Below are 25447 nucleotides of genomic sequence, written 5' to 3'. Positions count from 1 at the left end.
CCCAAGGCTTCCCTTTTCTCCTTGTCCTTGCCAACACTTGCTATTTCATGTGTTTTGGTAATAGCCATTCTCATAGATTTGTGGTGATATCTCATTGTGGTTTGATTTACATTTCCCTAATGATTAGTGATGTTGAGTACCTTTTCATGTACATGTTGGCCATCCTCTGTCTTTGGAAAAATGTGTATCTAGATCCTCTGCCCATTGTTAAATGAGGGTTGTTTTCTTTTTTGTTATGTTGTGAGAGTTCTTTTTTATCTTTTTTTGGGTATTAACACCCTATCATATATTTGTGAGACTGACGCGCTGCCTACTGTGCTAAGGAGGCACCTAACACCCTATCATATATTTGATTTGCAAGTATTTTCTCCCACTTGAAAGTTGCCTTTTCATTTATTTTCTTGGCTGCATAGAAGCTTTTTGGTTTGACGTAGTCCCCCTTATATATTTTTGCATTTGTTGCCCAAGTTTTCTTTTGGGAGTTTTATGGTTCAGATCTTAAGTTCAAGTCTTTAATCCATTTTGAATTGATTTTCGTGCATACTGTAAGATAGTGTTACAGTTTAATTCTTTTCATATGGCTGTCCAGTTTTCCCAACACCATTTATTGAAAAGACTGTCATTTCCTCACTGTATATTCTTGGTTCCCTTGTTGTAAATTAATTGAGCGTGTATATGTAGGTTTGTTTCTGAGGTTTCTATTTTGTTTTGTTGATCTGTATATGCTTTTAGGCTAGTACTGTATTTGATTGCTATAGGTTTGTCATACAGTTTAAAATTAAGAAGCATGACACCTCCCCCTTTGTTAGATTGCTTTGGATATTTGGGGCCTTTGATGGTTGTATACAACTTTTAGGATTGTTTGTTGCAGTTCTGTGAAAAATACCATCAGAATTTTGATGGGGAATGCATTAAATCTATAGATTGCTTTGGGGAGTGTGGACATTTTAACAATATTTGTTCTTTTGGTTCATGAGCATGGACTGTATTTCCATTTGTATTTCCTCAGTTTCTTTGATCAGTGTTTTATAGTTTTCAGAGTACAGGCTTTTCATCCCCTTGGTTAAGTTTATTCCTAGGTATTTTATTATTTTGGGGGCAATTATTAACAGGATTGTGTCTTAACATCTCTTTCTCCTACTTCATTATTAGTGTGTAGATATGCAACAGATTTCTGTACATTGATTTTGGAGTTTTTAATTTTTGTTTTTTCTTTTTTTATGTTAGTTTTGTGACCTGCAGCCTTACAGAGGTCATTTGTTCTAATAGTTGTTTGGTAGAGTCTTTAGGGTTTTCTGTTTATAGTATTAGGTCATTTACAGATAGTGAAAGTTTTACTGTTTCCTTACTAATTTGGATGCCTTTTATTCCTTTCTCTTGTCTGATTGCTGTGGCTAGAACTTCCAGTACTGTTAAATAAAAGTGGTGAGAGTGGACATTCTTGTCTTGTTCCTGATCTTAGGGGAAATCTCTCCATTTTTCACCATTGAGTATGATGTTAGCTGTGGGTTTTCGATATATCGTCTTTATTTTGTTGAGGTATGTTTCCTCTAAGCCTACTTTGTTTCAAGGTTTGCATCATGAATGTGTGTGTGTGTTTTAAGATTTTAATTTATTTGAGAGAGAGAAAGAGAGTACAAGCAGGGGGAGTGGGAGAGGAAGAAGCAGGCCTCTCGCTGAGCAGGGAGCCCGTTGTGGGCCTCAATCTCAGGATCCGTGGGATTGTGACCGGAGCCGAAGGCAGATGCTTACTGACTGAGCCACCCAGGTGCCCTGTGACTGTGTTTTATCCTTCGTCAGGTGCTTTTTCTACATATATCGAATGATAATGTGGTTCTTATCCTTTCTTTTATTGTTAATGTGATGTATCACAGTGATTTGCAAATATTGAGCCACTCTTGGCATCCTGGGAATAAATCTGACTTGATCATGGTGACTGACTTTTAAAAAATTATTGTTGGATTCGATTTGCTAATATTTTATTGAGGATTTTTGGATAGATGTTCATGAGAGATGGTGGCCTATAATTCCCTTTTTTTGTAGTTTCTTTATCTAGTTTTGGTATGGGGGTAATGCTGGTCCCAGAATGAATTTGGAAGTTTCCCTTCCTTTTCTGTTTTTTGGAATAGATTCTTCTTTAAATGTCGGGAAGAATTCACCTATGAAGTTCTCCAGTCATGGACTTTTGTTTGTTGGGATTTTTTTGATTTTTTGATTCAATTTCATTGCTGGTAATTGGTCTGTTCAAATTTTCTGTTTCTTCCTGATACAGTTTTGGGAAGTTATATGTTTCTAGGAGTTTATCCTTTTCTTCTAGGTTGTCCAATTTGTTGGCTTATAATTTTTCATCTCATTCTCTTATAATCCTTTGTCTTTCTGTAGAGTCAGTTTTTATTTCTCCTCTTTCATTTCTGATTTTATTTGAGTCTTTTCTCATTTATTTATTTACTTTTTTTAAAATGAGTCTGGCTAAAGGTTTATCTTTTTTTTTTTTTTAAGATTTTTGTTTATTTGAAAGAGAGAGATAAATTCCTTTAACTTTTGTGTGTCCAGGAAACTCCTTATCTTTCCTTCTATTCTGGGAAATTCTTTATCTCTCTTTTTGGGATAGAGAAAAACCTGGTTGCAGGTTTTTTTTCTTTCATTGTTTTGAATATATCGTTCCATTCCCTTCTGGTTTGCCAAGTTTCTGCTGAAAAGTCAGTTGATAGTCTTACAGGTTTTTCCTTGTTTGTAACTGTTTTCTCTTGATGATTTAAAATTTTCTCTTCATCATTACTTTTTGCCATTTTATTATTTTTTATTATTTATTTATTTTTACTTTTTGCCATTTTAATTACTTGTGTCGTTGTGTGGATCTCCTTGGGTTGGTTTTGTTGGGGGCTCTCTGTGCCTTCTGGACCTGGATTTCTGTTTTCTTCTCCAGACTGGAGAAACTTTCAACTATTTCTTCAAATAAATTTTCTGCCCCCTTTTCTCTTTCTCCTTCTGGGATCCCTATAATGTGAATGTTATTATACTTGATGGTGTCACTGAGTTCCCAAAGTCTTCATTTAATATTGTTATTTTTTTCTTCCCTGTTCAGCTTGATTGCTGTTCAGCGACTCTGCTTCCAGGTCGCTGATTCCTTCTTCTGCTTCCTCTAGTCTACTATTTATTCTGTCTGGTTTGTTTTTAATTTCAGTTATTGAATTCTTCATCTCTGGTTAATTTTACATTTTCTTTCTCTTTGTTGAGGGTGTCTCCACTCTTTTCTCCACAGAGTGTCTTTCTAACCATTACTTTAAGTTCCCCATCAGACATATTACTTACCTCCATTTCATTTAGCTCTCTTGCTCTGATACTGTCCTGTTCTTTGATTTGGGGCATACTCCCTTGTCTCCTCACTTTGTCTAACTCTTCTATGTCTGTTTCTGTATATTTGGAAAGTCAGCTATTTCTCCTATTCTTGAAAGTAGTGACCTGATGAAGAATAGGTCCTGTAGTGTCCTGCAGTGCAGTGTTCCCTTTTCAGCAGTCCTGGCCCTTAGGGGTGTCTCCTGTGTGTGTTGTGTGTGCCCTACTGTTGTGTCCAATCTGTGTTTGCCTTCAGTCTAGTCATCTTTAATAGTTCTCTTTGCCTCTTGTGGGCAGGGTTTGGCCCCTGTGTTGTTAATGGGCCGGTCTGGGTCCACTTTGTGCTTGAGTTGAGTCAGACCAGGTTTTTGCCAGAGATGCGGTAGCACTGAACTTCAGGGTACTCTCCCTGTGTTGTCCCCTGAGAAACTTTTGTTGCTGGAAAGGGCCTGCAGTTAGACCCAGTGTCTGCCCCCAGTTGGGGCTGTAGTTGTAGTGGTGTGTGGGGTTATCTTCACTTCTCCCTGGGAAAGGAGTCCCTTTGAAGTGGTGCTGGCCCCTCTTGGGACTGCTTGCAAACTACCAGGTTTGTGACACTGCTTTAGAGGGCTCTGAACAAGGGCATATTGGAGGGAGCATGTTAGCAGCAGAACATGGAGTGGGGTTCACGGTGCCAGCCTGGTCTGTGCTGTGTCCCTGCAGCCTCCTGGGAAAACTATTGCTGAGGCCTGCTAGGTTGGAGGAGGCAGAACTGCAGAGGAACCTGTGGATGGGGACGCTGTTAACAAGCAAGATGGGGAGTATAGGTGCTGTGCTGGTTCCCACAGGTGTATCTATGCTGTAGGGTGGGGAAGATAAGTGGTATCTGCTAGGTCTTTAGTTCCCAAGGATCCCAGCCCTTCCTGTACAGACTCTGAGATTAGTCAATAAATCTTCCCATATACCCCAGGCATTTTTCAAACTGCTTCTTCTGTGCGCTCTCTCAGCAGGAATGTTTCTTGTTCTCTCTCTCTTTTTTAAAGGTTTATTTATTTGAGAGAGAGTGTGTGTACACATGTATATGGGGGGGGTGAGGAGCAGAGGGAGAAAATCTTCAAGCACACTCCCCACTGAGTGTGAAGCCTGATGCAGGACTTGATTCCACAACCCAGGAGCTCATGACCTGGGCGGAAATGATGCTAAATTGCCTGAGCCACCCAGGCATCCCTGTTGTGTTGTCTCTTTAAGGACAGGGCCTGTACCCTCCCCACTCTCCTAGAGCAGAGCTTCCTAATTATGAATATTCCAAGTGTTAATCCCTACTGATTGTTAGGTTCCTCTGGTTTCCCGAGCCAAATGTTATGGGGGATCTGTCTTTCCCATGTGGGTCCCTTGTGCCTGGGGTACCTGGTTTGGGGATCTGGTCATCTCCCCTTTCTGCATCTGCCAGTCCCTCCCTCCCACAGACAGTCTTTGGGATCCCTTTGGCTTTCCACCCTTCCTATATTCTTTGATGTGGTGCCTTCTCTACATTTAGATGTGGAGAATCTGTTCTGCAAGTCTTCAGGTTATTTTCTGGGTCATTTCTGCTGATATAGGCGTTATCTAGTTGTTCTGTGGGATGAGGTGAGTTTAGCATTCTCCTATTCCACCATCTTTCCTGGAAATCTCCCCAGTCCCCCCTTATAATGTATGTTGAATTTGGTTTGCTAAGATTTTATTGGGCATTTTTGTTTCTATGTTCATCAGTATATCGGCCCGTAATTTTATTTTCTTTTTTGTTGTCTTTATCTGGTTTTGGTATTAGGGTAATGCTAGCCCCCTAAAATGAATGTGAGAGTGTTTCCTCCTTTTTTTTTTTGGAAGAGTTGAGAAGGGTTGATATTAATTCTTATTTGAATGTTTGGTAGAATTTATCAGTGAAGTCACCTGGTTCTGGATGTTAACCCTTTGGGAGATTTTTGATGACTCTTTCGGTCTCTGTAGTAGTTAATCTGTTCAGATTTTGTATATATTTATGATTCAGTTTTGGTAGATTGTATGTTTCTAGGAATTTATCCATTTCCTCTAGGTTATCCAGTTTGTTGCCGTAAAATTGTTCAGTCTTTTATGACCTTCTGTATGTGTGGTATCATTTTTTTTTTTTAAAGATTTTATTTATTTATTTGACAGAGAGAAATCACAAGTAAGCAGAGAGGCAGGCAGAGAGAGAGGAGGAGGCAGGCTCCCTGCTGAGCAGTAAGCCCAATGTGGGGCTCGAACCCAGGACCTGGGATCATGACCTGAGCCGAAGGCAGCGGCTTAACCCACTGAGCCACCCAGGCACCCCGTGTGGTATCATTTTTAAAACTATTTTACTTATTTTAGAGTGAGCATGAGTGCATGAGGGAGTGTGGAGAGAGGCAGAGGGAGGGAGAGAAGCAGACTCCCCACTGAGCAGGGAGCCCAATGTGGTACTGGATCCCAGGACCCGATGAGTTTCTGTGCTATCGATTGTAACATTTCTTCTTTCATTTCTGATGTTGCGGCATCTCCTTTTTTTTTTTTTTTTGTCTTGGTGACTCTAGCTGCAGGATTATCTATTTTGCTTATCTTTTCAAAGAACCAGCTCTTAATTTCATTGATCTTTCTATTGTGTTTTTACTCTCATGCTCTCTCCTCTAACATTGTTATTTCCTCCTTTTGCCTAACTGAGCCTTGTTTTGTCTTTTCTTTTCTTTTTTTTTTTTTTTTTTACCCTAGTTCCTTGAGGTATAAAGTTAGGTTATTTGAGATTTTTCTTCCTGTAAATTTTGCTGTTTTGCCTTTCCAGTTTCATTTATCTCAAAGTATTTTTTTTAATTTCTCTTTTGATTTCTTCATTGTTGCATTGCTTGTTTAGTGACATGTTGTTTAGTCTCTACATATTTGTGAATTTTCCAAGGTTTTTTTTTAACATGTAATTAATTTCTAGTTTCATGAAAATATGCTTATATGTTTTCAGTTCTCAAATTTATTAAAATTTGTTTGCAGCCCAACATATGATCTAACTTGGGAAATGTTTCATATGCACTTGAGAAGAGTGTGTATTCTGTTGATTTGGGATGGAATGTTCTGTAAATATCTGTTAAGTCTGTTCGGTGTTAAATGTGTCACAAAGGCTGATGTTTCCTTAGTGATTCTCTGTCCATTGATGGAAGTGGGGGCATTAAAGTGCCTTGCTATTATTGTATTGCTGCCTGTTTCTCCCTTTGGATTTGTTAATATTTGCTTTAATTATTTTTAAAGATTAAAAAAAATTTTTTTAAGTAATCTCTATATCCAACGTGGGATCTAGAGTTGCATGCTCTTCTGACTGAGTCAGCCAGGTGCCCTGCCTTGCTTTATATTTAGGTGCACCTGTGGTTGGCATGTAAATATTTACAAATGTTATATCATCTTTATTGGATTGGATTGACTCCTTTATCAGTATGTAGTGCCTTATTTTGTCTGTTATTACAGTCTTTGTTTTAAAGTTTATTTTGTTGGATACAGGTATAGCTTTCTTGTGGTTTCTATTTGCATTGAATATCTTTTTCTATCCTTTCACTTAAAGTTTGCGTATATCTTCACATCTGAAGGGAGTATCTTGTAGGCAGTAGGTGGATGAGTCATGTGTGTTATTTATTAATTCATGCTGTTTTTTTGACTTGAGAATTTAGCCCACTAACATTTAAAGTAATTGTTGATAGATTTGTGCTTATAACCATTTTCTTAATTGCTTTCTGGATGTTTTTGTGGTTCTTCTTAGTTCCTTGCTTCTCTTGATCTTTTCCTTTGTGGTTTGATGAGTTTTTTAGTGGTATGCTTATATTTCTTTCTCTTTATTTTTTGTGAATTTACAAGAGATTTTTGCTTTGTGGTTACTGTGAAGCTTATATACAATGACGTGTCTAAAATAATGTTTTTTAAGTTGATAACAACTTAAGTTTGACCCCGTTGTAAAGCTTAACATTGTTAATCCTGTCCCATCACGTTTTATGTTTGACTTCACATTTTACATCTTTTTTTAAAATACAGGAATATTTCTTTATTTTTAGATTGTAATTCCAGTATAGTTAAGATACAGTGTTAGGTCAGTTTCATGTATACAAAATAGTGGTTCAACAATTCCATACATTATCACGCAGTGCTCATCATGACAAGTGTCTCCTTAATCCCCATCATCTGTTTGAGACATCCTCCCTCCACACCCCCTCCACCATGCCCCAACCCTCAGCTTGTTCTCTATAGTTAAGAGTCTGTTTCTTGGTTTGTCTCTTTTTTTCCTTTGCTCATTTATTGTGTTTCTTAAATTCCACGTATGAGTGAAATCATATGGTAATAGTTTACATCTTTTTAAAAAACTTTTATTTAAATTTAACTAACATATACTGTATTAGTTTCAGAGGTAGAGTTCAGTGATTCATCAGTTGTCTGTAAAGTCGGTGCTCATTATATCACATGTCCTCCTTAATGCCCATCACCCAGTTACCCCAGTCTGCCCCACCACTCCCCTCCTCTCTAGCATCCCTCAGTTTATTTCCTATAGTTAAGAGTTTCTTATGGTTTGTCTCCCTCTCTGATTTCATCTTATTTTATTTCTCCCCTCCGTTCCCCTAGAGCCTCTGTTTTTTTTTTCTTAAATTCCACATATGCTCAAAATCATATAATCATCTTTCTCTGATTGACTTTTTTTGCTTAACGTAATACCCTCTAGTTCCATCCACATCCATTTTCCATTTGTTGATCTTGTGTATCCCTTAACTAATTATTGTACTTGTAATTATTTTTTTAGTTCTTTTTAAAAAAGATTTTCTTTATTTGAGAGAGAGCGAGAAAGTACTAGTGGAGGGAGGGGCAAAGGGAGAGGGAGAAGCGGATTTCCCTGCTGAGCAGGGAGCTCAACACGGGGCTTGATCCCAGGACGGTGAAATCATCTTCTGAGCTGAAAGCAACTACTTAATTAACTGAGCCACCCAGGCGCCCCTAGTTCTTTAACTTCCACAATTTGTTCTTTTTGTTCAGTTATTCTTGATAAGTATTTGATTTTATTTCGTAATTTAAAAAAATGGATGTTCTTTAGTCACTTTGAAACTCTTAAGTGTATGTATGTTAATGTCATTCTAGGGTTAATCTATTTCCATTTTGTTACAAATAAAACCATTTCCTGATTTTTTTGTTTCTTTTAAAAAAAGATTTAGTTATTCATTTTGGAGCGGCAGTGTGGAGGGGCAGAGGGAGAGAGAAACTCAAGCAAACTCTGAACTGAGCACAGAGCCTGACACATGTCTAGATCCCACAACTCTTGAGCTCATGATCTGAGCTGAAGCCAAGAGTCTATGCTTAATCACCTGAGCCAACTAGGTCCCCCAGACTTCCCCTTTTTAGTCATACAGTTCTCTTATCTTTTGACAAACATATATGGTTGTGTAATTAACACCACAGTCTGGTTTTAAATATTTGTATCTCCTCAAAACATTTCTTAGTCATTCTTCTCTTTTTACTCTTACTCCCCATTAACTATTGGTTTATTTTTTTTCACTTATTTTCCCTTTTTAGAATGTCATGTAAGTGGAAATATACGGTATGTAACTGTGTCTGTTGCCTTCGACTTGGTGTAATTTTGAGATCTTGATGTTCTTAGGTGTGTATCAGTAGTTTGTTCTTTTTATTGCTGAATAGCATATGTGGCTGCACCACATTTTCTCTGTTCACCAGTCGATGGACATTTGAGTTTCCAGTTTTGGGAAATTATGAATACAGTAGTCCTAAATATTTGTGTACAGTTTTGTTTTGTTTTTGCAGACATATGTTTTTATTTTTCTCAGATATAAATTTAGGAATGGGATTGCTGGGTTCAATGGTGAGTGATTGCTTAAGTTTATAAGAAGCCTGCCAACTCTCTTCCAAAGTGGCTGTACCATTTTATAATATATACATATATATGTATAATATGATTGTGTTTGTCTTCTCAACGTTATATTTTATTTGTCTTATTTTAAGTATTCCTTATTTCATCTTGATGACCCAGTGTGGGGCTTGAACTCATGAACCTGAAATCAAGAGTCACATGCTCTTCTGACTGAGCCAGCCAGGTACCCCTCAGCATTATGTTTTTTTTTTTTTTTTTTTTAAAGATTTTATTTATTTATTTGACAGAGAGATCACAAGTAGGCAGAGAGGCAGGCAGAGAGGAGGAAGCAGGCTCCCTGCTGAGCAGAGAGCCCGATGTGGGGCTCGATCCCAGGACTCTGATATCATGACCTGAGCCGAAGGCAGCGGCTTAACCCACTGAGCCACCCAGGCGCCCAGCATTATGTTTTAAAGATTAATCCATGTTGTAGTATGTATCAGTCAGTACTTTATTCCTTTTCATTGCTGAGTAATATATCATTGTAGGACTGTACCACTTTGTATTTATCCATTCATCAGTTGATGGACAGTTCACTTGTTCCCACTTTTTGACTGTCATGAATAATCTGCTTTGAATATTTGTGTGTGTGTGTTCATTTCTCTTGGTTATATTCCTAGAAGTTAAATAGCTGTGTCATAATTAACTCTATGTTTAACATTTTGAGAAACTGCCAGAATGTTTTCCATAGCAGCTATGCTATTTTACATATCCACCAGTAATGTATAAGGGTTCCATTTTCTCTATATCCTATCCAACATTTGTTACTTTCTTCATTATTTACATCCCAGTGGGTGTGATCATGCTTTTACTTTTAACCTATATATGTGTTTTTATTTTAGGTAGATTTATTGGTGATTGTGTAGCTGGGTCATGATATTTAATCCAGTCTGACAATTTTTGCCTTTTTTTTTTTTTTAAATTTTATTTATTTATTTAACCGATGGATATCACAAGTAGGCAGAGAAGCAGGCAGAGAGAGAGGAGGAAGCAGGCTTCCTGCTGAGCAGAGAGCCCGATGTGGGGCTTGATCCCAGGACCCTGGGATCATGACCTGAGCCGAGGCAGAGGCCTTAACCTACTGAGCCACCCAGGTGCCCCCAATTTATGCCTTTTACTTAGGGTGTTCAGATCATTTATTTTTCAAGTAATTGTTGCTTTGGTTGGATTGAAATCTACCACTCTGCTACTTGTTTTCTTTTTGTTTCATTTGTTCTTTATTCCTTTTCCTTTTTTTCTGCCTTTTAGGTTATATATATATATATATATTTATATGTATATATTTATATACTTTATATATAAATATATATTTTAAATGTATTTATATATATATAAATGTATCCTATTTTTTGTTTTTTAATAGTTTTTTCTTTCTCTTTGATTAGTTTTTATTTATATATATATAAATATATATTTAAGATTTATTTATCTCAGAGAGGCAACATGTGTGGCAGGGAGGAGCAGAGGGGGAAGGAGGAAGAGAAACTCAAGCAGATTCTGCACTGAGCAGAAAGTACAAAGCCCAACATGGGGCTCAATCTCATGACCCTGAGATCATAACCTGAGCTGAAACAAGAGTTAGACGCTTAACAAACTGTGCCACCCAGGCACTCCACTTTTAGATAATTTTTTTATGGTCCTATTTTATCTTATTTTTGGCTTATGAGTCTTTAGTTTAAAAAAATCAGTGGTTTTCCTGTTTTTACAATATGTTTTTATTACAATCTACCTTTAAGTACTATTATATTGCTTCATCTTTAATATTATATTTCAAATTCCTTCCCTCATTCCTTTTTTTTTTCTTTTTACTGTGATACCTTTTACATGTTAGAGTTTATTTGCTTTTTTAAAAGATTTTACTTATTTCTTAGAGAAAGCAAGAGTATGCACAAGCCGGAGAACAGCAGGCAGAGGGAGAAGCAGACTCCCCACTGAGCAAGGAGCCCAGTGCGGGACTTGATCCCAGGACCTTGGGATCGTGACCTGAGCCAAAGGCAGACTCTTAACCAACTGAGCTACCCAGGTTCCCCTATAGATTGCTTTAGATCGGGAGTTGGCAAGCTTGTTTTGTAATGGGCCAGACACTAAATATTTATGACTTTGCTGGCCATATGATATCTGTCACAACAGTCTCTTTGAACTCTGCCTTTGGTGTGAGAATATCCATAGACATTATAAAAGCACATGTGCCTGGATTGGACTGTTAGCCATAGTTTGCCAACCTCTGCATTAGGCTGTCACCTATCTTTTTTTTTTTTTTTTTTTAAGATTTTATTTATTTATTTGAGAGAGAATGAGTGAGAGAGAGCATGAGAGAGAAGGTCAGAGGGAGAAGCAGACTCCCCAAGGAGCTGAGAGCCCGATGCGGGACTCTATCCTGGAAGTCTGGGATCATGACCTGAACCAAAGGCAGTTGCTCAACCAACTGAGCCACCCAGGCGCCCTGTCACCTATCTTTTAAAATGATTAACAGTAGGGGAGCCTGGGTGGCTCAGTTGGTTGAGCATCTGACTCTTGTTTTGGGCTTAGGTCGTGATCTCAGAATCATGGAATCAAACCCCCCACTGGGCTCATGATCAACATGGGATCTGTTTAGCCCTTTCCCTTTGCTCTCTCCCTGCTTGTGCTCTCTCTCCCTCTTTCTCTCTCAAGTAAATAAATAAAATCTTTTTAAAGTGACAATAAAAAAAAGTCTTATATTCATCTTAATTTATACTGTCTCCAGTGCTTTTCATTTCTTCGTAAGTTGCCTTGTTATACTCCTTCTGCTAAAGAACTAATTTTAACACTTTTTACGGTCTATATTTGTCAAAATAAATTGCCTCTACTTTTTAAAATTTTTTTCTTCATTTTTTTGAAGTATTTTAAAAAATTATTTCTGAGAGACAAGAGTGTGCATGAGTGGGGAGAGGGATAGAGGGTGATAAATAATCCTCAAGCAGACTCCCCACTGAGTGTGGAGACTGACTTAGGGTTTGATCCCAGGATCATGACCTGAGCTGAAGGCAGAGGCTTTAACCCACTGAGCCACCCAGGCACCCCTCCTTCATTTTTGAAAGATATTTTCACGTTGTATGTTCTTCTGGGGCAATAACTTTTTCCTTTCAATACTTTGAAAATGTAAGTCCGTTGTCTACTGCCATATATAATTTGTGATGAGAAGTTTGTCATGCCTCTTTGTTTTTCTGAACATAATCCGTCATTTCTCTGGATGCCTGTAAGATTTTCTGTTTATCTTTGAGTTTCAGTAGTTTGATTATGCTACCTGTTTACATCTTTAGTTTTGTTTTGCTTGGGTTTGTTTTGTTTTGCTTGGAACTGTGATTTGGTGGTCTTTTTGTTTTTTTTGTTTTTTAATTTGTTTTAGGAAATTTTTGTTCATTATTTCTTCAGGTGCTTCTTCTGCTTCACTCTTTCCTTCTGTATCTCTCCTTACACATATGTTAGACTGCTCAATATTGTTTTCTTAGGTCTTGTGTGTTTCCTATTTTTTTTATTTTTTTAATAGCCTTTTCTCTTTTGATTAATTTTTATTAACCCATCATCAAGTTTACTTGAATTTTGCCGTTCACCTAATTAGGAACACTGTAAATAAAATCCTGTGCTGGAGATTTCTAAACCATACAGTAGGCCGAATTTGGATCATAACCCATGAGAAGGCCAGTTATGGTTACACATTCTTTGATTCTTTTTTTAAGTTAAGACTTTTTAAAAAATTTTTTTAGGAAATGTAGGATTACTTTTAGTGAGACTTTAGCAACTCTTAGCACTGCTCACCAAAGTTTTATAAGTTGTTAATTATTTAATGTTATGTCTTTTAGAAATAGTTTGCAATCTGCCTGATTTGCTTTTTGTTATCTACTTAAAAAAATAAAAATAGCAGAGCCCTTATATTCCAGTAAGAACTGATACCTGAAACTAATATAATATTACATGTTGGTTATATCCCACTTAAAAAAAGATACCCAAGTTTTTGGGTTTTGTTTTTTGTTTTTTTGGGGTTTTTTTGAGTAAAAATGAAATTTTTTTATGTCATGCTTAACTACTTTTTAAAAAAATTGGACTCCTAGCTTTTGTCTTGAAAAGTTATTTATATTCTGAGAATTAAAATGTGGAGATTACACTCTTCCTACATAACTGATATATCTTTAGTCAAATTTTAAAAAAATACCATTTCACTGTATATTTCATTTTTTCTTGCGTTGAATTTTAGAAATATTTTTATTTTTTTTATTTTTATTTTTTTTTAATTTTTCTTTTAGAAATATTTTTATTTTTTAATTGAATTGGGATTACCAGTGGGATGAGGCAAAGAAGCAAGATAGACTCACTCATTTTGTTTTGTTTTTATTAAAGATTTTATTTATTTATTTGACAGAGACATAGCACAGGCAGGCAGAGCAGTAGGTAGAGGGTGAGGGAGAAGTAGGCTCTCCACCAAGCAGGGAGTCCAATGTAGGGCTTGATCCTAGGACTTTGGGATCATGACCCAAGCTGAAGGCAGCTGCTTAACTGACTGAACCACCTGGTGCCTCTGTTTTAAGTAGGTTCCACACTCAGCATGGAGCTCAATGTGGAGCTTGAACTTAAAACCCTGAGATCAAGACTTAACCAAATGAGCCACCCAGGTGTCCCAAGATAGACTCATTCTTACTCATTTTTATTTTTTTTAAGATTTTATTTATTTATTTGACAAAGAGAGAGCACAAGTAAGCAGAGCAGTAGGCAGAGGGAGAGAGAGAAGCAGGCTCTCTGCTGAGCAGGGAGCCAGATGTGGGGCTCCATCCCAGGACCCTGGAATCACCACCTGAGCCAAAGGCAGCTGCTTAACCAACTCAGCCACCCAGGCACCCCTTTTCATTCTTTACTGTGCCACTTAATTTGTGAATGCCCTAAATATCGTATGTTTTCAGATATCCTCCAGAAGTTTCTCACCCAGGGGCGCCTGGATGAATCAGTCATTGGGCGTCTGCCTTCGGCTCAGGTCATGATCCCAGGGTCCTGGGATTGATCCCTCATTGAGCTCCCTGCTCAGTGGGGAGCCTGGTTCTCCCTCTCCTACTCCCTGTGCTTGTATTCCCTCTCTCACTGTCTCTCTCTCTTTGTCAAATAAATAAATAAAATCTTAAAAAATAAATAAAAAGTAAATAAAAGTTTCTCGCCCATACAAACTACATTATCATAAGCATATTATTATGTCTAAATACTCTGTGTCCAGGTGAGCATACCCAAAAGACAACATTGTCACTCATCTTGGCTTGTATTTGGGGTAGGCAAACAACACTCTTAATTCATGCTGAGTTGTAAGAAAGTGGAAGTCATGGGCACCTGGGTGGCTTAGTTGGTTAAGTGATTGCCTTAGGCTCAGGTCATGATCCCGGAGTCCCGGGATTGAGTCCCACATCAGGCTCCCAGCTCCATGGGGAGTTTGCTTCTTCCTCTGACTTTCTCTCCTCTCATGCTCTCTCTCACTCTCTCTCAAATAAATCTTAAAAAAAAAGAAGAAGAAGTCATGTACCAACCTGCTGGACAGCTCAGAACATAACCTCTGACATTTCTCAGGAAGCAAACACAAAAGCCATCATAAAAATTATGTATTTTTTAAAAATGTATTTTAGGTGGATTTATTCTAAATCACAAATTAGGAAATTAAATAGGAGGCTACTTGGGCTTGGAAGTTGACAGTGCAGGGCCACTTAGCATTGGTTTCCAGTGTAAAGGCCTTTTATAAAGCAGTGACTCTAGTCTAGAATATATAATCCTGAATATTGTAAGCACATTCTTTGCATGTTATTTGTCGTATAAAAATAACTTTCCTCTTCACAGTTTATTTTTCCTTTGTGGCACATTTTGGACTGCAGAATCCTTTATCTACCATTTGGCTTTCCATAAGCTATCAGGCAGGATCTCTGTGAGATTCTCTACTTTGAGAAACTATGCCTAATATTTATTTATGATATGTGACTCATTATTACATTATTATGTGTTTTCAAAATAGTGTCTGATAATTCAGTGCCTTTTAACAATAGATAAAATGTTTCTAAAGACTTTTTCCAGAAATTCAGATGTTTCTTGGGGGCACTTCCCAATCTTCATTGGATTTATGGTTGGTGTTTTTTCAAAAATAAGGGACTAAACTAAAATTTCCATAAGTTTTTTTTTGTTTGAATTTTACAGTCGTTGAGGTAAACATTTGTGTCTACTCAGTACTCATCCTTGTTTAAACTTTTGTGACTGAGATGTCTTTAGGCTTATAGTAAACTGGCTAGCTTCAGTGACCTCTCTCTGGCCTTTGAAGTTGGCACAGTCCATTATAGCTACCTAAGGGTTGTGTGGCTATGGAAAAACATGTTTTTGTTGTTGAGTGTTCTTGCTTTCTAGTAATTTTATTTTCTGCTCAAGGGATTTAGTATCTGTTCAGATATTTTATTTTTAAAGGCCACATAAGTAATGACTTGATCTCTAATCTTAGCTTTGAAAATTTCCCAGACACTAATAAAGGTAATGTCTGATGACCTATTACATGAAAATATACTACTCACTGGCCAGCAATCAGTGTTATTTAAAAATGTGTATTTTATTCTGAAAATTATTTCTATGGCTAAAAGGCTTTGTTAGTAAAATTGTGCATCTAATAACATAATTTGGTGACTTTGGGCCTAGATTTATAGTAACTTTTTACTGTTATCACTGAGACTTAGTATAGTTTAAAACACTTTGCTCTTCAAAAACTACTTAATTCTTTTTTTTTTTTTTTAAGATTTTGTTTATTTATTTGAGAGAGAGAGAGGGTGCGCGTGCACAAGCAGTGTGAGAGGCAGAGGGAGAGGAGAAGCAGACTCCCCACTTAGTGAGGAGCCCAGCATGGGTTTGATCCCAGGACCTGGAGATCATGACCTGAGCTGAAGGCAGCTGCTTAACTGACTGAGCCACTCAGGCTCCCCTGTACTAAATAGTTCTGAGAAAAATATTCAATAAATCATAGTCTCACCAGAAACAGCACCTGTCTCTTGGACTAATAAGAATTTTTGGTCACAAAATGTTCTATAGTAATCCTTATTTTGCATGAATATGCACTATCTTGGCAGTGACTGTATGAGTAAGATTTTAACGAAGGATCAACTTACTGCTGAAGACCAGCGTTATCGGTTAAATCATGTGGACTGTCCACATAAGGACATTAACAAGGTTGATTATTAGTGGAGTGAAAGAGAACTTTACCGGGTTGTATTATATATGACAGGGTATATTCATAAAGAAGAGGAACAGTTTTCTCCCACTGGTCTGGACAAAGCTGGAGTTGCCATTTGTGGTCTGTCTTTACTTGTTTTATATCTATAATAACAGATCCTCTTGGTAAAAACCCACACTAGGCACAGTGATGGTTTTTTATTTGTTTGGCTTTGTGTTGTTGTTGTTTGTGGTTGGTAGAGAAAACTGCACATTGCTGCCTTGATATGTTTTCTTACTTGGCATTCTGTTAAAGGGAGATATACAGGTCAGTGAAACAGAATAGAGAGCCCAGAAGTAAACCCATGCATATATAGTCAATTTATGACAAAGGAGGCAAGAATGTACAGTAGGGAAAGAGTAGTCTCTTTAGTAAATGGTGCAGGGAAAACTGGATCACAATCTTACTTCATATTCAAAAATTAACTTAAAGTGCCTTAAAAACTTCAGTGTAGGGGCGCCTGGGTGGCTCAGTGGGTTAAGCCTCTGCCTTCGGCTCAGGTCATGATCCCGGGGTCCTGGGATCGAGCCCCGCATCGGGCTCTCTGCTCAGCACTGAGCCTGCTTCCTCCTCTCTCTGCCTGCCTCTCTGCCTACTTGTGATCTCTCTCTCTGTGTCAAATAAATAAAATCTTTAAAAAACAAAACAAAACAAAACAAAAAAAACTTCAGTGTAAGACTTTAAGCCAATAAAACTCCTGTAAGAAAATATAGGTGGTAAGCTCCTTGTGTTAGTCTTAGTGAGGTTTTTTGTTTTGTTTTTGTTTTTGTTGTTTGCATCTAACTCCCAAAGCAGGGGTAATAAAAGCAAAAATGAATGAGTGGGACTACATCAAACTGAAAAGCTTCTGTACAGCAAAGGGAACTGTTAACATAATGAAAAGGTAAACTGCTGAATGGGACAAGATATTTGCAAATCATATGTCTGATAGGGGTTACTGTCTAAAATATTATGAAGAACTACAACTCAACAACAAAAAACAATCCAGTTAAAAAATGGGCAGAGCATATGAATAGATGTTTTCCAAAGAAGACATACAGATGGCCAAAAAACATACGATGAAACACATACCTGCTCCCTCCACATGCACATAGGAATAGTACTCAGCCATAAAAAATAATGAAATATTGGCATTTATGACAACATAGATGTAGCTAGAAGGTATCAGTCTAAGTGAAATAAGTCAGAGAAAGACAAATACCAAGTGATTTCTCGATCAGTGGAGTCTAAAAAAAAACAGAACAGAGAAAACAAAACCCAGACTCATAGATGCAGAGTTTAGGGGTGGGGAGCGGTTGGGGTGCAAAAATTGGTCAAGGGGATTAAGAGGTTCAAATTTCCAGTTATAAAATAACTTCAGTCTTGGGGATATAATGTACAGCATGGGGAATACAGTCAATAATAATATATTAACTTTATATGGTTAGAGATGATAACTAGACCTACTTGGTAATCAGTTTGTATATACAAATATTGAATTGTATATACAAATATTGAATCACTGTGTTGTACACGTGAGACTGTTAGTGAGACTAATAGAATATTATTTGTCAACTGTACTTCAATAAAATCAACAACAAAAAGAAATGAAGTTTAGTTCTTTGTTGCTAAATTCTAAGTTATAAAAGTGAAGAAACTATCTGCCTAATTAATTTCAGCCTTTAATGGAAATGTGTTATAGCCTAGTTGGACATTCGATTCTAGTAGAAGGGAAATAATTCATTCACTTTTTTGAGGATAGAAAATAGTTATTCTTCCTTTCTCTATAGCAAAAATCATGAATGTATGTTCACAAAACATATTCAGTGTTAATTTTTAAAGTTTCCGCATATTTCCACTCTCATCAGTTGTAAATAATGTATGTGACTATAAAATGGAAAAAGTTGAAATTTTCCACTTGTGCATTTTGAGGTATTATAAACTCTGGAAATAATAATAAAAGATACTAGGCTTTATACAGTGCTTTTTGTTTGAGGAACTCCTATAAACACTAATGCATTGATCCTAACACAGTACTTGATTGTGACTTTAAAAGGTCATGAGTTAGTGCTGTTACAAAAAAAAAGTTTAAAACGATTGGAGGGGGAGCTCTAACTTATAAATATTGTTTAAAAAATATCTAGATAAAAGTTGATCTAGACAATAGAAAAAATAAAAATTAAGGGAGATTTTTATTATTTAACTTTTCTCTTAGTCTGTGATAGATTTTTATCCCTTTAATTTTTTTTCATTTATTTATGAATCTTAAAGTCTGATTCCCTTCTTAGAGTAGTAAGCAGAATTGTCTTTTAAACTTTTAGTTCTTCTCAGCCAAGGCTTAAACCTGTGATGGTTTTCTGAGTTTGTCACATTAACATAGCAATGCATTTTATTGGTCCTGAATTAGGAGATCATTGTTTTAATTTTCTTAGTTTAATATTTATGGTATGTAGCTGTTGATTTTGTTCATTATGGTGGTCATGTGGCTTAATACTCAACTTTTTTGTGTTTTGTAGGTTTATTCTTCAGTCCAAGGAGGTAATTCACAGTCAACTGTTAGAGAAACAGAAAATAGCAGAGGAAAAAATTAAAGAATTAGAGGTAAGTTTTAAGTGAATATTGACAGTAAATTTTAAGAAAAAGCTAATTATCTCACTATGTGATGTTAAGTGAAAACGTATGCCTGCCAAAGTCAGGTAACATTGTTTTTATTTTTTCAAATTGTGTTAGAACAATAAATCAATCATATGCATGGCAGTGTGTAAGATTCCACTCCTCTCCCTGCAAAGGAAAGAAAAAAGGAGGGAAGGAAGGAAGAAAACAGAATAGTCTCTTGGAAATTTAGAGAATTTTGAAGATGGGATGCTGTTAATCTGAATGTATTTTCTCCATTGCCTTCAAAAGAACATGTCTGTTTTTAAAAACAAAGCAGGGGTGCCTGGGCATCTCAGTAAGTTGGGTGTCCAACTCTTGGTTTGTCCAACTCTTTAGTGTGGTGAGATTGAGCCCTGCATTGCGCTCCCTCCTCAGCACGCAGTCTGCTTAGGTTTCTGTCTCCTTCTGCCCCTCCCATTCGTTCTCTCTCTCACTCCTGCTCTCAGTAAAAATAGAAAAGTCTTTAAAAAAGTTGGGGGGGGCACCTGGGTGGCTCAGTCATTAAGTGTCTGCCTTCAGCTCAGGTCATGATCCTAGGCTTGAGCCCTGCATCGGGCTCCCTGCTCCATGGGAGGCCTGCTTCTCCCTCTCACACTCCCTCTGCTTGTGTTCCCTCTCTTGCTGTCTTTCTGTCAAATAAATAAATAAAATCTTAAAAAAAAAAAAAAAGGAAAACACAATGTATGTTTAAACACCACATATTGTGGTGGGTTGGCATGAGAGTGGGTAATGATAATAGTATTTAAAGGGTCTTGATGTTTGTCTCTTAACGTATTGTAATTCATTTAATGTAGATAGGTATAACTATCTGAAGGATGGTGCTGCAATGAGGAAAACAGTTTTTTTCTCTTTTTTTTTTTTTTTTTTTTTTGCTAGGGAAAAAGGTGATGACAGAGTAACTTAGTAAATTCTTGGATAATTGGAATTTATTACATTTTCCATATACATTAAGACCTTTGATGAGATATTCTTCTTGGGCTTGAGTAGAAGGTCCATCCTATATATAGTAAAAGTTGGCCTGGGCAAAAGACTGGTTGTTATTTCTTTGGGGCCAAGATTTCCTGAAATGGGGGTGGTTGCGATGACTTCATAGGTCACTTTATCTAATTTTTGTGAGTACTGTTTGAGGCAGTAGTTCAGAATCTGACTCAGCCCTCTACGGAATTGGTGAGACACCCCCTGTATCCTCCCGGGGATTTCTTACGGGCACCAACTTGGCATGGCCTGACTGTGTAGTATCTTAGGTTACTTAGGTTTATTTTTGACTACTGACCATAATTTAAACAAACTTGATAATAGATTTATAGCTTAGAAAGGTGTATTGTAAAAACAAAACAATTAAGCATACAAACAAAAGACAAAAAAAAAGAAAAACTTAACTTTTAGTGACCAGGTTGTTGTTGTGTCCTATTTTATCATTCTTGTTAGCCCAGCTGTTCTAGATTGAATTTTATATCTTCTACTGTTCTCAAAGTAACTTTTTTTTATAAAGATTTTATTTATTTATTTGACAGACAGAGATCACAAGTAGGCAGAGAGGCAGGCAGAGAGAGGAGGAAGCAGGCTCCCTGCTGAGCAGAGATCTCGATGTGGGTCTTGATCCCAGGAGCCTGGGATCATGACCTGAGCTGAAGGCAGAGGCTTTAACCCATTGAGCCACCCAGGCGCCCTCAAACAAAGTAACTTAAAAAAACTCGAAATAAAACTATTTCATGTAGATAAATGAAAACCTGTTTTTGCAGCTGTAGGTAAATACATCTAAAAATTATCCTGATGAATAAGTAACCAGATGTAAAGTACTGTGTATATGACTCTCTTTTTACGAAAACACAGAAAGTAAGAGCTCTATATAAACATTCAAAATGATATGTCAGGGGGGCGCCTGAATGGCTCAGTCTCTTAAGCATCTGCCTTCAGCTCAGGTCATGATCCTGGTTCTGGAATCGAGGCCCTCGTTGGGCTCCTGAGGAGGGAGCCTGCTTTTCCCTCTCCCTCTGGTGTTCCCCCTGCTTGTGCTTTCTCTCTCTCTCTCAAATAAATCTTTAAAAAAAAAAAAAGGTATGTCTGTATATGTATTACATTAACCCTGGTTACCCTAAGGAAATTAGGTGGGATATGGGCATGAAATTATTTTTTTTCTTCCAATCTTTGCATTGGATAAATTACAGCAAGCACGTGTTAACTTATATAATTGAAAAGAATATTATGGTAAAATTGCCACAGATGATGATTTTAGCATACTGTTCAGTTTTGATGAGTATTAGGATTTTTTTTTTTTTAAGATTTATTTATTTTATTTATTTGACAGAGAGAGAGCACAAGCAGGCAGAGAGGCAGGCAGAGAGAGAGGAGGAAGCAGGCTCCCTGCTGAGCAGAGAGCCCGATGCGGGGCCCGATCCCAGGACCCTGAGATCATGACCCGAGCCGAAGGCAGCGGCTTAACCCACCGAGCCACCCAGGCGCCCCAGGATTTTTTTTTTTTTTAAAGTAAGCTTGAAGTCATGATCCTGACATCAAGACCTGAGCTGAGATCAAGTGTTGGACGATTAACCAACTGAGCCTCTCAGACACCCCAGGAAATTTTTTCCCCCAAGTTACCTTTTTTTGGAGTTTCTCAAATATTGGTAGAGTATCCTGAATCTGCCAGATAATAGAAATAGATTAGCTGGCTTGTTGGTACTATTTGAAAGGCTAATTGCAGCTACAAAAACTTGCACAGTTAAACATCTTCTTTCCTAGAACATTTCATTGTGTTTTTTTCTTTTTAATCTTTTATTTTACATGTTTTTTAATATGACAAAAGCATTATAATATGTACTGTAAAAAAAAAGAAAAATAGCCAATAAATACAGCATGATTAAATGAAGATGGTGTTTTTCCCTCTTCCCTGCACATGCCCAGATGTCACCTCTGCAGTTTGGTGTGTATCATTCCAAACTTTATTTTATAAGCACATTCATACACATGTATATACTTTTTTAAAAACAACTTTATTTTTTAAAAAATATTTTTATTTGTCAGAGGGAGAGAGGCAGGCAGAGGGAGAAGCAGGTTCCCCATTGAGCCAAGGAGCCCAATGCAGGACTCGATCCCAGGGATCATGACCTGAGCCAAAGGCAGACGCTTAACCAATTGAGCCACCCAGGTGTCCCTATACCTTTTTTTTTTTTTTTTTAAGATTTTATTTATTTATTTGACAGACAGAGATCACAAGTAGGCAGAGAGGCAGGCAGAGAGAGAGGGGGAAGCAAGCTCCCTGCTGAGCAGAGAGCCCGATGTGGGGCTCGATCCCAGGATCCTGAGATCATGACCTGAGCCGAAGGCATTGGCTTTAACCCACTGAGCCACCCAGGCGCCCCGCTATACTTTTTTTTTTTTTTTAAATAAAGAGGAGTTATGCTGTGTATACTGGTTTTCATCATTTGACAGTTTATCTTTCCATTTCTAGTTTATATTTTCCACTTTCTTGTTTTCTACTTTTCTTATCATTGTAGGTTACCCAGTATTTAATTAATTGCATGATCCCTATCTCTGCATTTTGTATATTTTCCAATACTGCCCTAATATGTATTTTTAATAGTATCTCCCACTACACCCTCTCTTCTCTCCCCTTCAGTAATCCTATACTTTGCACTGCCATACTCATAGTTTTGTTACCTCAGCCCGAAATGTATGCATGTACACAAGCCCACATGTGCACTAATGCACACATACATTGTTAATTGTAGTGTTCAGATTCTGTGTTTCTTACTGATTTTTTTTCTGATTATTCAGTTAATTATTGAGAGAGATATGTCAAATCTCCATGGTGTTACATACCGGTTTTTCCATCTTTTAGCTTAGTGGGCACTGGTGTTTAGAGATCACTCTCTGTGTAGTTAAGTGCTTATTATTATTGTATACATACTTTGGAGGATAGGTTTCATTTTGCTTTATATATCTGGGAATTTCTCAGGTCTTTTAAAGATAATATTCCACCGACTTCTGGCTTCTGTTGTTGCTGTTGAGAAGTCATCTGTCAGCTTAATTGTTCTTCCTTTGTCTTTTTTCTCTGGTTACTTTTATGTATTTATTTAAAAGATTTATTTATTTGAGAGAGCCTGCACACGAGTAGGAGATAGAGTAGAGGAAGAGGAAGAGAGAGAATCCTCAAGCAGACACCCCGTTGATCGAGGAGCCAGACATGGGGCTGGATCCTAGGACCTTGAGATAGTGACCTGAGCCAAAACCAAGAGTTAGCTGCCCAACCGGCTGATCGACACAGGCACCCCTCTGGTTACTTTCTTTCTTTCTTTTTTTTAAGACTTTATTTCTTTCTTTGAGAGAGAGAGAGATAGTGAGAGAGAATACGAGCGGGGGTAGGGAGAGGGAGAAGCAGGCTCCTTGCTGAGCAGGGACTCTGATGTGGGGTTTGATTTCAGGACCCTGGGACCATGACCTAAGCCAAAGGCAGATGCCTAACTGACAGAGCCATCCAGGTGCTCCCACTCTGATTGCTTTTAATATTCTCTTTGTCTTTCATGCTTTGTGGTTTCTTTGGGATATATTTAAGTGTGGAGTTAGTCTTTTTATTATTTTATTTTCTTTTTTTTTTAAGATTTTATTTATCTGACAGATTGAGAGAGCACTAGCAGGGGGGACAATGGGGAGAGAGAGGGAGAAGCAGACTCCTGCTGGAGCAGGGAGCTAGATGCGGGGCTCTATCCCAGGACCATGGGATCATGACCTGAGCCAAAGGCAGATGCCTAACCATCTGAGCCACCCAGGTGCCCCATACCCATATTTTCTTAATCCTACTTGGTTTAAGTTGGGTTTCCTGAATCTGAGGATTAAGATCTTTCATCAGCTCTGGAAAATTCTTTTTTTTCTTTTTCTTTTTAAAGATTTTATTTTGTTTTTTAGAGACAGAGCAGGAACTGGGGGAAGGAGCTGAGGGGGAGGGAGAAGCAGACTCCCCACTGAGCAGGGAGCCCAGTGTTGGGCTCCATGCTAGGACATTGGGATCATGACCTTATCTGAAGGTAGACACTTAATCGATTGAGCCACCCAGGCCCCCCAGTTCTGGAAAATTCTTATATTTCTGAATATTACTTCTTCCCTATTTTCTCTATTAAGTGGTATTTCCTCCTGGAATTTCCCCCCGCTACCTTTAAAGCAGCTGTTTCCACCATTGGCAGTCACATCTTTTTGTTATTGTTGTTAAAGATTTTATATATTTATTTGACAGAGAAAGAGCACAAGCAGGGGGAGTAGCAGGCAGAGGGAGAGGGAGAAGCAGGCTTCCCACTGAGCAGGGGGGCTGACGTGGAGTTCAATCCCAGGACCCTGGGATCATGACCTGACACGTAGGCAGCCTCTTAACGGACTGAGCCACCCAGGCACCCCAGCAATAGCATCTTAACTGGCTGTTTTTGTTTTTTTCTTTTTCAGATCTCTGGTTCCCCCCCATCAATTCTTTTAATGTATTTAAGCTAAAATATCCTTTGTTACATATTAGAAAATCTGGCCCTATTATGCCTCTGTGTAAAACCCATCATTGTTCTTGGGTAAAGTTCAGACTTGTTAACATACCTTCAAGGCTTTTTGTGAAATGACTCCTGTCTATTTCTCTCATCTCCCTCATTTCCTTTGCCTTCTTTTCTTTTCTTTCTTTTTTAAAGATTTTATTTATTTGAGAGAAACTGAAACAGAGATAGTGAGAGAGCATGAGTGGGGAGGAGAGAGAGAAGCAGCCTCCCGATGAGTGGGGAGCGCAACGTGGGGCTCGATCCCAAGATCCTAGGATCATGACCTGAGCTGAGGGCAAATGCTTAACCAACTAAGCCACCCAGGCGCCCCTCTTTGCTGCCTTTTACATTTTATACTCCAGCCTTTCAGAAATAATTCTGTTTTTAGAACTTGCTGTGCTTTCTTTGTTTCTATTAGATCTTTGGAAAAAATAATTTCCTCCACTGGGGAACTTTCTCCTCCTGCAGTTATTAGTGGCTCTATATATTAATACTCAAGATCTTAGTTTAGGGCTACTTCTAGGAAGCATTTTCTGATTCCTCAGTCTTAAATCAGGTCCTTTTTCCTTGTTCTTTCTAATGATTTTATCAGTTTCATACCACAGTGTGGTAATTTGAGCATAAAAACTATTGGGGTGCCTGGGTGGCTCAGTGGGTTAAGCCGCTGCCTTCGGCTCAGGTCATGATCTCAGGGTCCTGGGATTGAGCCCCGCATCGGGCTCTCTGCTCAGCAGGGAGCCTGCTTCCTCCTCTCTCTCTACCTGCCTCTCTGCCTGCTTGTGATCTCTCTCTGTCAAATAAATAAATAAAATCTTAAAAAAAAAACAACCTATTACCACTTGAGATAAT

The 25447-nt window shown here is 37.8% G+C and overlaps 1 protein-coding gene across 2 annotated transcripts in view; it reads left to right on the top strand.

Moving 5' to 3' along the window:
* Window positions 1–25447, top strand: part of PFDN1 (prefoldin subunit 1) — a 70580-nt gene that overhangs the window by 13864 nt on the left and 31269 nt on the right. For both annotated transcript variants that reach the window (XM_047730744.1, XM_047730743.1), the window contains exon 3: window positions 18953–19037. In XM_047730744.1, coding sequence (XP_047586700.1) covers window positions 18953–19037 — 85 coding nt within the window. The remainder of the gene's footprint in view (window positions 1–18952; window positions 19038–25447) is intronic.

The sequence above is a fragment of the Lutra lutra genome, chromosome 5 (assembly GCF_902655055.1).
Source record: "Lutra lutra chromosome 5, mLutLut1.2, whole genome shotgun sequence".
Classification (NCBI taxonomy): Eukaryota; Metazoa; Chordata; class Mammalia; order Carnivora; family Mustelidae; genus Lutra; species Lutra lutra.
The sequence above is the reverse complement of the archived record's forward strand: the minus strand, read 5'-3'. Positions and strand labels throughout refer to the sequence as shown.